Raw genomic sequence first — 14,648 nt, forward strand, 5'->3', positions numbered from 1 at the left:
CCACCTTTTAAAGTAAAGGAAGCAGCTACACGAGAATAAAAAGGGCTCGTAACTTTGGCACGAGAGTCAGGACGTGAATTCTCGAGGAAAAGAGGTTGCGTCCGGTTCTGACCAACCAGAAGACTTGACTCACCGATCTTCGGAACACCAAACAAGGCTAACTCATCAGCTCCAGGATCCTGACCAATGCGGTGGCAGGATCCAGGTTTACATGCAAGTGGTGGACCACGGTGGCTCGAGAATCGTACAAGGAATGATCGTTGGCTCCCCCATTTCGTCATCACACTAGAAAGAGAAGAGAAATGGAGAGTCAGCTGTCAAACATAAAAAAAAAAAAAAAAAAAAAAAGAGAAAAAGAAGAAAGAAGGAACTTACGTGCGATGGCGACCAATCTGCAAATCCGATCGAAGAACTCGGAAGACTGAGACCTAGGCGGCGAAAGAGATGTAGTGTTGACCGGCATATGTATATTGTAGGAGTGGGGCCGGTCGGGGAAACAATCGAGTCGAGTCCGGTTCGGATCAGCGCGCGCGACTAGGAAGCAGAGAGCTGCGCAAATCGCAGCGCAGGACCAGCGCGCTCTAGAATACTAGCACAACCACTGCGGACGCCATGGACACACGACGTCGACTGCTGCGCAACTGCGGGCTGCGCGCAGCACCTCGACTCCCAGACATCAAATAAATTTAACCCCTCCAATAAAACCAAAAATAACAAAACCCACTGGTTTGAGTTCAATTTACCCCTCACTCAGCCTCTCAGGACACGCGCCGCAGAGACTCAAGGACAACTCTTCAAGTTTCAAACCTCTCAATTTGCAAGTTACCACACTTTTCACAGCAAAATTGTCTGGGGACAGACAATAAGTTGGGGGAGGATGTGGTAGATGGAAAGGTTCCACTACATCAAAAATAAAAAAATTCTCTGTTTTCTTTTATTTACATAGTATTCATCAGGAATCATGGACTATGGCGCAAGGACAGGACTTGACAGGACTAGAAGTTACATTCCAAGCTACATATACACCTCACCTCCTATTACAACCTCACGTTTACATACACAACCTAGCTGCTGGACAGCTACACATACTCATCTACACTGCATAGTATGTACATGCATTCTAAATTAGTGGATCTTCACAACTGACAGCTGCAGGTGACATCATAGAAGTACCACATTAAATCCCTCATGTTCTGACCAATCATAGTCACTCATTCAGTTTCCCTGCAGCTAAAATCCCTCATACATGGCCTCTTTGTAGCTAAATTCCCTCACATTTGTCTATATAAGGAGCTCTCTTCCCCCCCTCAGTGGTCTTTTCCTGAGTTCATTACTCACCAATTACAGTCAACCCAACATTTACATAAACAACCTTACATACATTTAACAACCTACATACATAACAACCCTTACAATAACAATATCAACAAATTATTCAGTGTCATCAACAAGCTCATCTTGAACCAACCAACCCTATCACTTCATTAAAACTTGCCAAGCTTACCTTGGTGGGTCTTGTTTTCTGGTAGTATAGAAGGGCAGAGTTTGCACCTCCATCATCCCCTTCTCCATTCAGCAAAAGGTTTTCAGGAACACTTTTGAGTCGTACAGCGTTGGTTGTATGCGGTGGGTTGAGGGAGAGAGAGGGAGGTCAAAAAAAAAGTGCGGTCGTTGAGAGGAAAGTCAGAAAGAGCGGAAAAAAGAAGGCCTGCAATGAAAAAAAGAGGGAAGGAAAACGACATGGGTTTGCCAGTAAGCGGCAAAGAAACTCAAAGGTTGAATGTTTTTTTCGGGCATCAGGGGGATGGATTGCTGAAAATCTGAATACACAGTTTGATAACTAAAATTACAACCTTCATGGGGTTAGGAGGAGAAATGAACTTGTTGAAAACTCTGGGCTGTAGGTGGTGGCGACATCGTCTACCACCAAAGGATGCAGATTCTCTCAGGCCAAAAGGCCTGATTAGTCATAAGTCCTCTCCCTGCGGGAGAGACTCGATGCCTTCGAACTTAACAAAGTCCCTCGATGCTGCGGGCGTGGGACTCGCGAAGCGAGCCTCCGACAGCCCCCGGCAGGAGGGACTTATACCGTACCTCCCCATCCTGGCGCACGGGGAATGGGATTTTCACCCCTCTTTTTACTTTCCCCTTTGTACATCTCTCATACCACAAACTTTTTTGTTTTTTTTTTGCTCCAGGTCTGCCCAACATGCTACCGCTGAGACCTATATTTTTTTCCCTTTATGTACTGATACCAGTATGTCCTGAAAAATTAAACAAGACAAAAAAACCTCAAGCCTGTTACCGAGTCTGCAACCCAGAATTGCAGAAATTAATCACAGAACGAGAGCACGAACTCTCTGTTTAATACATAGCATGTTTCACACGCAGCTAGCTTGAGGATGACCGGAATCAACCGGTCATCGAGGGGACTCGACCCTCTCAATGACCAGTATGTTCCGGTCATCGAGAGGATAAAGCCCTCTCGATGAACGGCACAGTACCGGTCATCAAGAGGGTTGAGTCCTTCCGATGACCGGTCGATCCCGGTCATCGGGTGTGTCAAGTCCCCTCGATGACCGGCACAGACCGGTCATTGAGAGGGTTGTATACTCTCGATGGCCGATCTGTACTGACCATTGAGAGGTTCTACATATCCATTCGATGACCGGTCTGTACCGGTCATCCAGGGCGTTGTATATATCCCTCTCGATGACCGGTCTTTACCGGTCATCCAGAGGGCTATGCGGTCTCGATGGCGGGTCTGTGCCGGCGATCGAGGGCTCAGAGACTTGACTGTAAGTCAAAAAAAAAACTATATGTCCAAGTCATTGAGCACGGACCTCTTCTGCTACTCGGCTTCAGTAAAATCAAAGTTTTTATTTACTTTGATAATTTATTTCTCTTTGAAGGAGTTGTGTGGCGTAACTCAGATTGTATCTGATGACGCGCAAGAAGCAAGGCTTTGTGCCAAGCAAATATTTAAGGTTTTAAGTTTAGAGGGCCAGGAACTGTGATGGTTTGAAAAAACCACCCAGCCAAACTCAAATTCTAGGCTCTGCGAAAGGGGGTGATAGCGCGCAAGTCCCTCCTGCCGAGGGCTATCGGAGGCTTGCTTCGCAAGACCAGACGCCCGCAGCAGCGAGGGACTTGGGTTAAGTTCGCGATGCCTTGCATCTCTCCCAGGCCAAATGGGTGCCCCCCGGCCGCTGCGGGGACGAGGGGCTTAGATACGTTCGAGCCTTTTGCATTGCGAACTGCTCGGCGTACAGGACCTTTTTCCCGCGTGCATAACCGTTGACGTGATAACACCGCGCCAAGCGCAACTCCCCTTTAAATCTCCTTTCAGACACAGATCCCAGGCACATTCTGGCCTGCTTTCAGGTGCATATCGTGCAGACATTTCTACTCATCTCACATCTACACCTTTGTACATAGTAACCTAACAAGCAATAAACCCTTTCAGTTGCTTGGATTCTTTACAAGAGGACGAAATAGGGGTGAATTCAAGCACTCCGAGGGGGTCGCTATGCGGCGTATGCCTTGTAAGTCGCCGAGATCGTAGCTGCTGAGGGTCAAGGGGAACTCCAGGGCCTTAATTCTTCTGCGGTAGCTGTAAAGATCGGGGAAGTTTCACTTACCAATGCACATAATGTCCGAAGACAAAAGAGCATCAGCAAAAGTGGTTGCAATCATAGCATGGGAGCGGCGGGGTGCAACCAGAACAGCAGTTGTAGCCGGGCTTTGTAAGAGTTGGGTGAGAGATAGCAAAAGGATACACAGTCAACAACGACTTTGTGTGAGGAGAAATTTTCCAGCCGTTTCTAAGTTCAAGGAACGAAACGGTTGAAAGTTCACAGATGAGTTTCCATTTATAATACGCACGCCAACGCTAACAGTCGGCATAGCATTCTGGAATACACCAATTGCAGCGATGAAGAGGATGGATGGGCGCATGTTCTCTCGTTATAAATTGGGAGTGGTTTGGGACTGGATGGATGGTGTTGGCAATGGTTTCCACTGGACAAGTGGTTTGTTGGTGAAGTACTACTATTTATGTACGTTTTTGATGGTGGAATGAATGTGGTGGATCCGGCCTGCGCAAGCTCTCCTTTGCAATCACTTTCCAGGCCAAAAAGCGTGAGAGCGGAATAGCCAATATTGGCTGTGCCAGGCGGTGTCTTTTCTTGGCCGATATCAAATGTTTGAGAAAAGTGAGTGCTCGAAATCGGTTCAAATATCTCTGTTTATCCACCTGTGGCCACTACATACTAACATACTGTACCGAGGTATGTAGGGGCGGTTTAATACATGCTAGAGGGTGTTTTTTAGTGTGCGATTCCAGCAACTCCAAAATCCCCAGACCTCCCGCAAACTCCAAAAGTCGGGCCACTCATTTTTTTACAAGTCGGCGGCCGGCCTACCGGTCATATGATCCCCCTACTGCAGCCAGCCCACAGCACATCACCCCCGTCATCACACCTCCACTCGGCACTTTGTCCGGCAGACCACACCCCATCGGATCACCCGGATTTCCAACCGATTGTAATATTTACAGTGCCCAGTCTACAGTCTATCCACCGTTCTAATTCAACTCTCATAAATCAGAACCGTGCCAAGTCCAACATTAGCGTAAGTCATATCCTCCCAATAATTTAACCAAAAAGGAACTGTAGTTGATTTAAACCCACACAATTTTCTGCTTTTCTTCAGATCAAACAACCTTACACCACATATTGCTGACTCACAAGCAACACCGGTAGAATATTGCTTCATGTTTTATGATCCCACCAGCACCCCAAATAAGGCAAATTTTGACTGAATGAAAATAAATTTCTTTTCCGCTTCCATCCAGATTGAACACACAGATTATCTTCAAGCCAAACGATCAATCACACCTCCAAGAACTCAAGCCGCACTCACACATCTTCCACTTGCCTCCGCCATCCCGAATGGACTTATTTGGATACATGTCTCAGTGCCCGTCCTTGCTTTGTCTAGATGACGGATTTGAACCATTTGAACTCTTGCACCGTGAATATAGCGCTTCCGATCCATTCGAAACTGTTGTTAATCAGTCAAATGATCTGTCTCACTACTATCCAGACCCATACCAGCCATCGAACCCCAACCCAAACCTGCAGTATGGAAGGCCCCTCAGTCAGGTGAACCCCCGAGGTACCTTTGAAATACCGTTGGATCCAACGAATGGTCTGACAGTGCCAGCCCACTTTAAGCCGCCAGGACCAGCTCCGTTACCTCAGGACGGCCAGCCTATGTACCATACTGGACAACCTGATTTATCTGCACATCGTCCTCCAGCCACCACTAGCGCTGCAAACCCCACAAACTTGGCAGCCCACTCAAACTCAGTACACTCGTGTACCACCAGCCACGAATCCAACCCTGAAATCGCCAAACTAAAGCCCCCTCCACGTGCTAAGACTGCAGCCAGCCTAGTTGAGAAAGCCGATCATATGGAACTCGACCAGCTCATGAAACTTGTTGCTCAAAATGCTCAATATGCTCGTCTTACAAGTGAAGACAAGCTTGAGCTTAACTCTGCGTACAAGGAGTATCAGCGGAAGCTTTACTTGATAGCGTACAAGAACAAGCTTGAAATCGGACCGTGTTTACGATATGTTGGCGAGGGGGCAAATCCCAGAGGCTCGACCACCTATAACACTTTCTGCAAGTACGATCCAGTTGCTAGGAAGGCTTTTAATGATTGTGCGCTTTCTTGGTATCTTCCTTGAATTATTGAGTTCAGAAATTCACCGGTAATATTTTTTTAATTGCAGCAAACATGCATCCCGATGATCGTAAGCGTGAATGCAGTAGACTTTGGAAGCTAGTAGATCCTGCGACTCAGAAGAAGTGGAAGGATCCTGACTTCTTAGAATCCTTTTTGGGACAAGACGATCCAACTGATGGCATCGATATTGCAACCAACAACGAAAACGGCTCCACATCTTTACTTAAAAAGCACAAATCAGCAACCTTTGATTCGGATCGCTGGGCTCGCAAGGTCGTTGCTGACGTAAGTGATGCCTTGATTTAATTCTGTTTGTTTGGTGTGTTGCATCTGATTGTCCCTTTTCTCATTAAGAAAGTTGAAACAGCTCAGCCGAAGGTTTGGTACTGAAGGCTTTCTGGTTGTTGGATCGCGAGGCAAAGATGCCACTCTAAAGTTCAGCGGGGGCAGTCATCTAGGCGAATTTTTTCTGGATATGTACTCAACTGAGGACGATCCGGTTTTCAACTTTGTTGATTTTCTTAGAGGTCAACATGTCATCAAGAAGATCACCGGCAAAGAATCTACACCAGTTGTAACAAAGAAGAGACCCCGCACACAGAACAAGCCCCATCAATTGTTCACAAAACACAACAAAGGAGAAAAAGAAGCCAACATTGATTTCATCCGAGCCAAACTCAATTCTGCGATCGGTAAGCTTCTTCTTTTGAAACCGTGTATGTATGTAAGAAAATTTTTATCAAATCCACTCTGCTTCTATCCAGAAAAGGCAACGCATGGTCAATGGATCAAAGGATGGCCTGGTACTCGCACTCAATGGCGACTTTCGAAACTCAAAGTCAGTTTGCAGGTGAAGGACAATGATTGCGGTGTTACCCCCCAGCACTTCTGTAAGCGACCGGGGGACATGGGAGATAAACATGCCCAACTTGTTGTTGAAGCGTTAGAGGAAGATTGGGTCCAGCTCATTGGCCCACCCGCTCCCAAAAATAACGCTCTAGGATTCCACGTTGATGGTCAAACTCTCGAGGGTGACACTTCACCAACCATAGTTTCTGTAGGTAAATGTGATGTGGTCCTGAAACCGCTGAAGTCAAAGAGGAAACAAAAAGCGGCCCCAAAGAAAAAACGCAAGCTTGGTTCTTCCACCACTTCTGACTTGGAGAAATCTGGCGAAAGCAGTGAGGAGGAGGATGAAGATGAGGTAGAACAAGCGGAAAAAGGTTTTGAGGAGGAGGACAGTGATAATATGGAATAAGTAGTTGTAACCTGTCTTTTTATTCTTAGATAGTCTTTGCACTGTGTAAGGCATTTTTAACCTTCCTTAGTGCAAGGGTTGTTCTTTTGTAGTCAATTTTTTTCTAATATTCCTTCCTCTGTCCAAGGCTTGCATTCTAAATATCACTATATATACACAACTGACTAGCAAAACATAATGGTCTTTTTCCTCCAATTCAATAATTTTTATACTTCTATAAAGAATATTAGATAGAGATAGAACAACCCAACTATACATTTTTTTCCTCAGACATAATGTTGACCACTTCTCCCAAAAAAAAACAAATTCTAAATTGTAGATTGAGCAGATCTGGTATGGGCTCAGTCTGGGCAGTGTGGAAAGAAGGGATCTGCTTGACAGCAGTGATGATCTTGACAAGTCCACAGTTTTGCGGGGCATATTGCTGTAAAAAAAGACTATTGCAGAGGCACTATTAAAGGCACTATTTGCTGTGGAAAAAAATCAAGAAATTTCAAGAAACTGCTGCCAGTTGACATGCAATATTATAAAGGCGCTTTTGTAATATTGCATCTCAACTGGCAGCAGTCTCTTGACTTTTTTCACAGTGATTAACAGTGTCTCTGACACAGTTAATAGTGCCTCTGGCACAATAAACAGTGTCTCTGACACAGTTAATAGTGGCTCCGGCACAGTAAACAGTGTCTCTGACACAGTTAATAGTGGCTCCGGCACAGTAAACAGTGTCTCTGACACAGTTAATAGGGGGTTTCAAAGTAGACCCGCGCATGCATGCAGGTCACTTTGCATAACCCGGTTTTGCGGGGAGACTGCAAGTCGGCGTTCAACATTTGAGTTGAACACCGGTTTGCCTTGCCTTGCAAGTTGCATGTGCGGTTCTACTTTGAAACCCCTTAATAGTGCCTCCGGCACAGTAAACAGTGTCTCTGACACAGTTAATAGTGCCTTGCCTCTGGCACAGTTAACAGTGTCTCTGACACAGTTAATAGGTCCTCCAGTGAGTTTTTTTGAAATTTCAGCCAATCTGGAGGAGTATCAGCAAAGTTGCTAAAACCTCAGACATAAACCGTCCTAACAGATAAATCCCTGTCCTGCCTGCATTTGTCCAAATCAATCTAATAATGGTTTTTGTGAAGTGCCATCTATAAAATAATTATTATATTCCTACTAAATGTGATGCAACACAGTGTACTGTTAGTATAGCAGCAATAACAGTCCGCCAATGCTACCACATCAGAAAAAACTGTTAAACACCATAAAATGTGTCCTGTCCGATTCAAGAATTTAAAGTGTATATTTTCCAGTCAAAATAGCAGTGTATGTCAATTATTATTAATCTTTTCTTGCTCCAGTCAACACATGATTTCTTTGTTCATGCACATTAAATTAATTTATCAAAGACTAATCCATCCAATTGTCAGTTCAGTTGGAAATCAAACACAAAAGGGATCACAATATCCAAGTACACCCTTTCCCTAATAACAAGGGTTTTTGGCAAAACCTCTTGCTCAATCTAAGCAAATCTCTGCCGTCCTATGTAGCCTAAGGAATAAAATTCAAAATTTTGAATAGAATTAGTCATGATACCCAGTTGCTTTTAACTTCAAAGCTGTTGGGACTGATGTACAAGTCATTCAGATTGCTCCTTTCCCCACAGTGAAAATTTGATTAGAAATTATCCATTTCTGCTTGGTATAGCTCTGGCAAGCAAACAAAATTGAGCAATTATCTTTGAGAATTCCAGGATACATAACTGGTGCAATGTATTCAGTTCAGAAGATCCAGGAGAGTACCATTGTTGATATTTGGTTTATGTATGTAGCTGATCATAGTGTACAAGGATGGGATTATTGCGCGTTTAACTTGGGCTGGGTTTTGACAATTATCCTCTCTTACCTTCATCGCCCTCAGCTCCCTCGCCCATCCGGATCCTCCTCGCCGTGTCTATCAGATTACTTTGCCGTCTTTTTGCTTTCTCGGCTTCTCTGCCGCTGGCTTCATCGGTCTCAACTAACTGGCACAGCCCTCGGCTCGATCAACATCGCTTGTCTGCAATTTCCCCGGGCTTCATCAGTATCGTTTATCTCGATTTTTCCGCCTCGGTCACCAATATTCTTGACACCTCTCGCAACTTACTTATCCAGCCAGCTTCAGGTACTCAGCTTCCAAACCGGTGAGAGAAATGGCCAGGCGCACAAAGATAAAAAATCCACGCGAAGCTCGCTCCCAACGACTCAGACGCTCGCAGAATGCCGCCCTGAACGCAAGCGCATGGTCTCGACTACGCAGGAGAGAAACAATTGCTTCAGAAGAACCAGACAAGATTGAAAACTCAGAAACAATGCAGATTCCTTACGATCCAAACGACGAGTCTCAGCGGCAGCATGAAGATTCCGAGTCCGAAGATGAGGAAGAAGACACTACTTCGAGATGGTTAACTTTCGCCGAAGAAGAAGAACAAGAAGAAGGCATTGACCCCTCCATCCATTCCATTCAAGAGGAATATCGTCGACGAGCTAGAGAATTCAACTGGTCATGCTTGATGAAACAACTTCACACCTGGTACCTTACGCTCAAGTTGCACACGAAGAACTGGTCGGGCACGAACGCATATGAAGAATACAAGTCAGACGCATGTAAATGCACAGCTCAGCAGAAGACGACTCGCCCCATTGACATGGTGGACATATACGGTATGTGCCTTTGTTTTTTTCCTAATCAGCAAGATCATGCCCAGTTATGATGACCATCTTGACACCTCCCTTCACTTTTATCAGCACAAAGGCGGAGGCCGGTTGAATTTTGTAAATGTACATATGACGCAGTCCGTCTATTGCGGCTCGGTTATCTGGCCGGCTCCCCGCTGAAACCTCAAACGGCGTTCTCGCTCCCTCTGCTGATCTTCCACAACTCGCTTTGGAACAACTGCAACATTGGGATGTTGCCTTTCACAGTTGCACTCACTGAGTTCCTCGAGCCGCGCTCGGAGCGACTATGTGTCAAGGGCAAAAAACACGTAAGTGATGATTACACTGATAAAGAAAGATGGGAAACTAAATCATAGAAAAACCCTTTGGTAGGCCCGAGATATGCGAAAGCCCTTCTCAGCCGCAGTTGATCTATTCCGTTCACTAGAAAGGAGGACAGACGACTTGATGGACGAGGCGCTTAACCTGACTGAGCACGACAAATTGGCAAATCAATCATGCCCAGCTTGCTTTGGTCCGAAGCCATCTAACGACGCTGATTACCCCGCGTCCACACGGAATCGTCTTGTCGTATGCTTGGATGGAAATTTTCAACACCGACACCACGCGAAGGCAAGCCGCGATTCTGAGACTCTTTACATGCCCAACATTTTCCTATCCGAAGGTTCAGTCGAAAAAATGACCGAAGAAATCCGGCATATGGAGCTTGTTAATAAGCCGCCAGCTCAGGTGTGTGTGTTTGTGATGATGTGTTTGCTTGGCATATGAACTTCTCTGACTTGCACTGGCCATGGTATTACTAGGCGGATCGATGTGCAGATGCTCATAAGGCTGCCGACGATAAGAGGAATGAATCCACTTGGAAGGGGTGCGACGACACCGGGCTCATGGGATGTTGCTGTCGACATGATGCAGCAATCTCCTTGGCAAATATCTATAAGTCTGGCGAGCTAAGAGCCCTCCCTTTAGCATTGCTGAAGAAGTTGCTTGGTGTGGATCCGGATCGACCGGTAGAAATTTTATACGATATTGGATGCTCCCTTGATAAATATATCAAGTTGGTGAGCTTGATTCGCTCGCTCCCTTCCAATTCTGATTCATTTCAAACTTGAACTAAAAATGATGCACTACATCTCTCATCTACCAAATAGCGTGGTCTTCTACCGGATTTGATCAAGGGCGCAACGTTTGGAACTTCAATATTGCACTCGTATGTCCACAATTGGACGTGCCAGTTGGATTATAATCCTCGCTTGAACAAGGGGTGGGGGCTATCTGACGGTGAAGGGTTGGAGCGAATGTGGTCCTATCTGTCAACGCTGGTCAGTTCTCTGAGATACGCAAGTCGCAATCACCGATTTTCCGCACTTGGGCATCGATTAAAATACCACAACAAAAGAGGGATGAAAAAACTCCGTGAGTTTCTCTCTTTTATTTGGGATTAGTGACCCTCTGACCAGACATTTTTCAGTCTATTGGCTGTCCAGGAAGTTCAAATTAGCATCAATTCGACGCAGGGAGATCCGTAAAGAGCTAGAAAAGATCTTATTGCTCGACAATCCTTTCAAGGCAGGCCGCAAGTATACAGTATCATATTTCAGGAAGCAATGGAACCACCAGCGAACGTTTCGAGCAGATCACACAGATGAAGAGCAGGAGCGAAGGGAAAAGTTGGTCAAGATTTATGAACATCGAGCAAATCTTGAACTCCTAAGGCAAGTATTTCCTTAAACTCCCAATTCTAGAGTTACTGCTGAGCAAAATCAATGCAGAGAGCGCCTGACGGATCCGGACCTTGATCTTTTATCGGATGCGGAGGTCAAGAAGATTTCTGATAAGATCGAAAAGGTGTCCAAGAAACTCAACAAAGATGCTGGGGAAGCTGAGGCATTGGGTATTGATTTGCCTTCCGGGGAGGAAAATAGTACGTTTCATTTGATTGCAGGAAGCAGCTTGAAATTGATTTCTGTTTTTTCTGACAAGCGATGAGCAACGGCTGCTCCTGCTGTTATGGAATTCGAAAAATGAATTATACACCCAAGCTGTCCAACTCCGAGCAGAACGCCAACCCTTATTGGATGCGAAAAAACTTGGGACTCGTGTGGGGACTGAGCTCAAAGAAAAAATCCTCAAAGCAATGGGGAATCGCCGCCCAGCAGTCAAACGATTACTCAACAAGTATAACAAACTGTTTGCTGAATACTTGCAGAAATTTCCGAATCAGCAATCAACCGACTCATCCCACTATCCTCTTGATTACAACACTTTCTCCAGCTGGCCCCTTGATCACCAATTCTGGAATGACGGGTTGTATTTTCAGTCAAAGGCCCCTTGGGCAATCGAGCCAAATGTGCGAGCGGGTATAAACTGTGTTCTTATCTTGGACAGAGTCCAAGAAGAGTTTGAACTCATTTCTCAAGAGTTAGCGAGGGCAGTAGGTTGGGCAATCAGTTACTATACTCATGTGGAGGATGTAATAACAGAAATGGGTAAACGTGTGTTAGAATGTACATTTGCTGTTGGATACATTATCTGATCTTTTACATTCTTTTTATAGGTATCACTCTGCTCGGAAACCAACCGGAAAATGTAGATGTGGATTGTTTTGACAGCTTAGTTCTTCACGGCTTGGATCGAAGAGATCGACTCCGAGTAATTTGTAAAGAGCTACGTTGTCGACAGACTCTTCACGCAGCCTTGGTTGAAGAGTGGCATTCACATGTCCCATGGCTTGCAAATCATTGTCAGCCAAGTGAATACCGCACATCAATGCTCCGCAATTGGGACAACATGCGGACTAAAATGGGCTTAGCAGAATATGCAAGCTCATCAAACCTGCCTGAAGTAGATGTTGAGTTGGAGGAGGCAATACTCGAAGTGGGAGCGGACGATGGGGAGGATGCTGAAGAAGATATGTTTCTTAATACCGACGCGGAGGATGACGGCACTGATGATGATTAGGAGGTTGATATCACTATTGCCGGCCAACAACTCATTTTGACTCCCTTGACTTTCTTTGCCTGGTTAAAACATTTCAATATACATGCGTCTTCTTGACAAAAATTTCATTCATCCTTTTTTTACTTTCAATTTATTTGTGCTTTTGCCACACTAATTATTTCAATTCCCCATAGTTTTCACTTTGTTCTCTGAGACAGAATAGTGAATGAAGTGTCTTGTAATTTCATCATAAATATTATGCGCGATTAAAGACCAAGCAAAACAAAAATTGGAACTTAAGATTGAAGACTTGTATTTGTTGCAAAGGAGGGTTTGGAAGGTGGGTTAGAGTGTTTGTGTTGCATTGACAGGCAGTAGTGCATGTGGGGGTTTTCATACATGTATATATCAACCGGTGATGTGTGCCACCGTGGTGGTTGGCAGTCCGGGTGATCCGTGTAGTGTGTTCTGCCGGACAAAGTGCCGGGCGGAGGTGGGTGTGATGTGCTGTGGGCTCGCTGGAGTAGGGGGGTCATATGACGGGATGGTTGGCTGCCGACTTGTAAAAAAAATGAGTGGCCCGATTTTTGGAGTTTGCGGGAGTTCTGGGGATTTTGGAGTTGCTGTATTAACACACTGAAAATCACCCTCTAGCATGTATTAAACCACCCCTACATGCCTCGGTATACTATACTAGTATGTAGTGGCCACAGGTGTGTTTATCCAACAAACACGGGCCTGGGGGCCTCCCTCCAGCCGACGCAATGCGACCGGTGTTGCCTACTCCGCGGCTGGGAGAGTCGGGAGAATACAAAACATCATGTCCCCTCCGCCGGCCGGAGGCCTGCCAACCCTGTCGAAAATGATACAGCACTTTCGGAAAAGGATGTCGCTGGCTCCCAAAAACCAAAAACGAAAAACCAAAAACCAGAGCCTGCAGGTCGTGCATGCGCCTGCATATGAACTGTGGGGCTGCACATATCGGACGCTGTTCGCAATCCTGAAAATCCAGCCCCGGCCGGCTCCCATACGCAAATGAGCCATCGACTCGGGCTGCCTATGTACTGGCTTCGCTTTCTGCCAGGTACCCCCCCAACCGCTGCCTCCAACCATCCGAATATTCATTCTCGACCACTTCCCGCCACCCAATTGAATCCCAATTCACCCAAACCTCATCATGTCTAACTCAAACAGTTTTGCCCAGTACTTCGATGCGCCCGCGCCGATCACCATGCCCCATTGGTACCCTCCCCCATCTGAAGCCGAAGGTATTCCAGGATTTCCTAACCCAACCGACCGCGGCCATCATCCGAGCTTTGCCGGCCACCACAACTTGAACGCCAGCCACCGTAATTTGGGCCTTGCTGGTGCCGCTACTGGAGGCGCTCCGTTAGACGCTGGCCACCATGATTATCACACCGCCAGTGCAACTGCTCATGGCGCCCCGCGCCATGTCTCGAACGGCCCAGGCTACATCGATTGTGGTACCGCCAGCCCATCCGGTCACCTGCCCACCAACACCGGCCACATAGATTCTGGCTATGCCGGTGGTCACCCGACCGGCTACCCGGACGGACTTGTTCGCAGCTACCCGGCCGGCCATGCGAATTTTGCCGCCGCCACCCCCGGCGCCGAACGGGCCCTTGCACCAGGAAAAAAAAGTAGTCAGTTGATGACAACTGACATAACACAGCTCTGGTTTCAGCTCCAAAGCTACTCCATCTGCTAGTTCAGGGCTGGCTGGCACACAGCTCAGTGCCCATTTTGGCACAGCTGAAGCCTCTAGCTTGCAATTTTCACAAGCTGCTCCTCAGCTTTGTCCCAGGCAAAGCTGCTCCTCAGCTTTGTCCCAGGCAAAGCTGCTCCTCAGCTTTGTCCCAGGCAAAGCTGCTGCTCAGCCTTGGCCCAGGCCCAGCTGCCCCTCAGTCTTGGCACAGGACAAGCCACTGCTCAGCCTTTGCCTGAGCAAGAACGGGTGTTGATGAAC

General features: G+C 46.4%; 2 protein-coding genes across 2 annotated transcripts; both read left to right on the forward strand.

Annotated features, from left to right (window-relative positions):
• Positions 1 to 4,952: 4,952 nt before the first annotated feature.
• Positions 4,953 to 7,013, forward strand: PtA15_1A551 (uncharacterized protein; the record flags this gene model as incomplete). Its single annotated transcript, XM_053165590.1, has 4 exons — positions 4,953 to 5,730; positions 5,802 to 6,040; positions 6,114 to 6,447; positions 6,520 to 7,013. 4 exons carry the CDS (start codon positions 4,953 to 4,955, stop codon positions 7,011 to 7,013), a joined length of 1,845 nt encoding a protein of 614 aa, XP_053016766.1.
• Positions 7,014 to 9,195: 2,182 nt separating this feature from the next.
• PtA15_1A552 (uncharacterized protein) lies at positions 9,196 to 12,682 on the forward strand (the record flags this gene model as incomplete). Its single annotated transcript, XM_053165591.1, has 5 exons — positions 9,196 to 9,446; positions 11,209 to 11,391; positions 11,467 to 11,615; positions 11,705 to 11,899; positions 12,279 to 12,682. 5 exons carry the CDS (start codon positions 9,196 to 9,198, stop codon positions 12,680 to 12,682), a joined length of 1,182 nt encoding a protein of 393 aa, XP_053016767.1.
• Between the last annotated feature and the right edge of the window lie 1,966 nt (positions 12,683 to 14,648).

This window comes from Puccinia triticina, chromosome 1A (genome assembly GCF_026914185.1).
Source record: "Puccinia triticina chromosome 1A, complete sequence".
NCBI classification, from domain to species: domain Eukaryota; kingdom Fungi; phylum Basidiomycota; class Pucciniomycetes; order Pucciniales; family Pucciniaceae; genus Puccinia; species Puccinia triticina.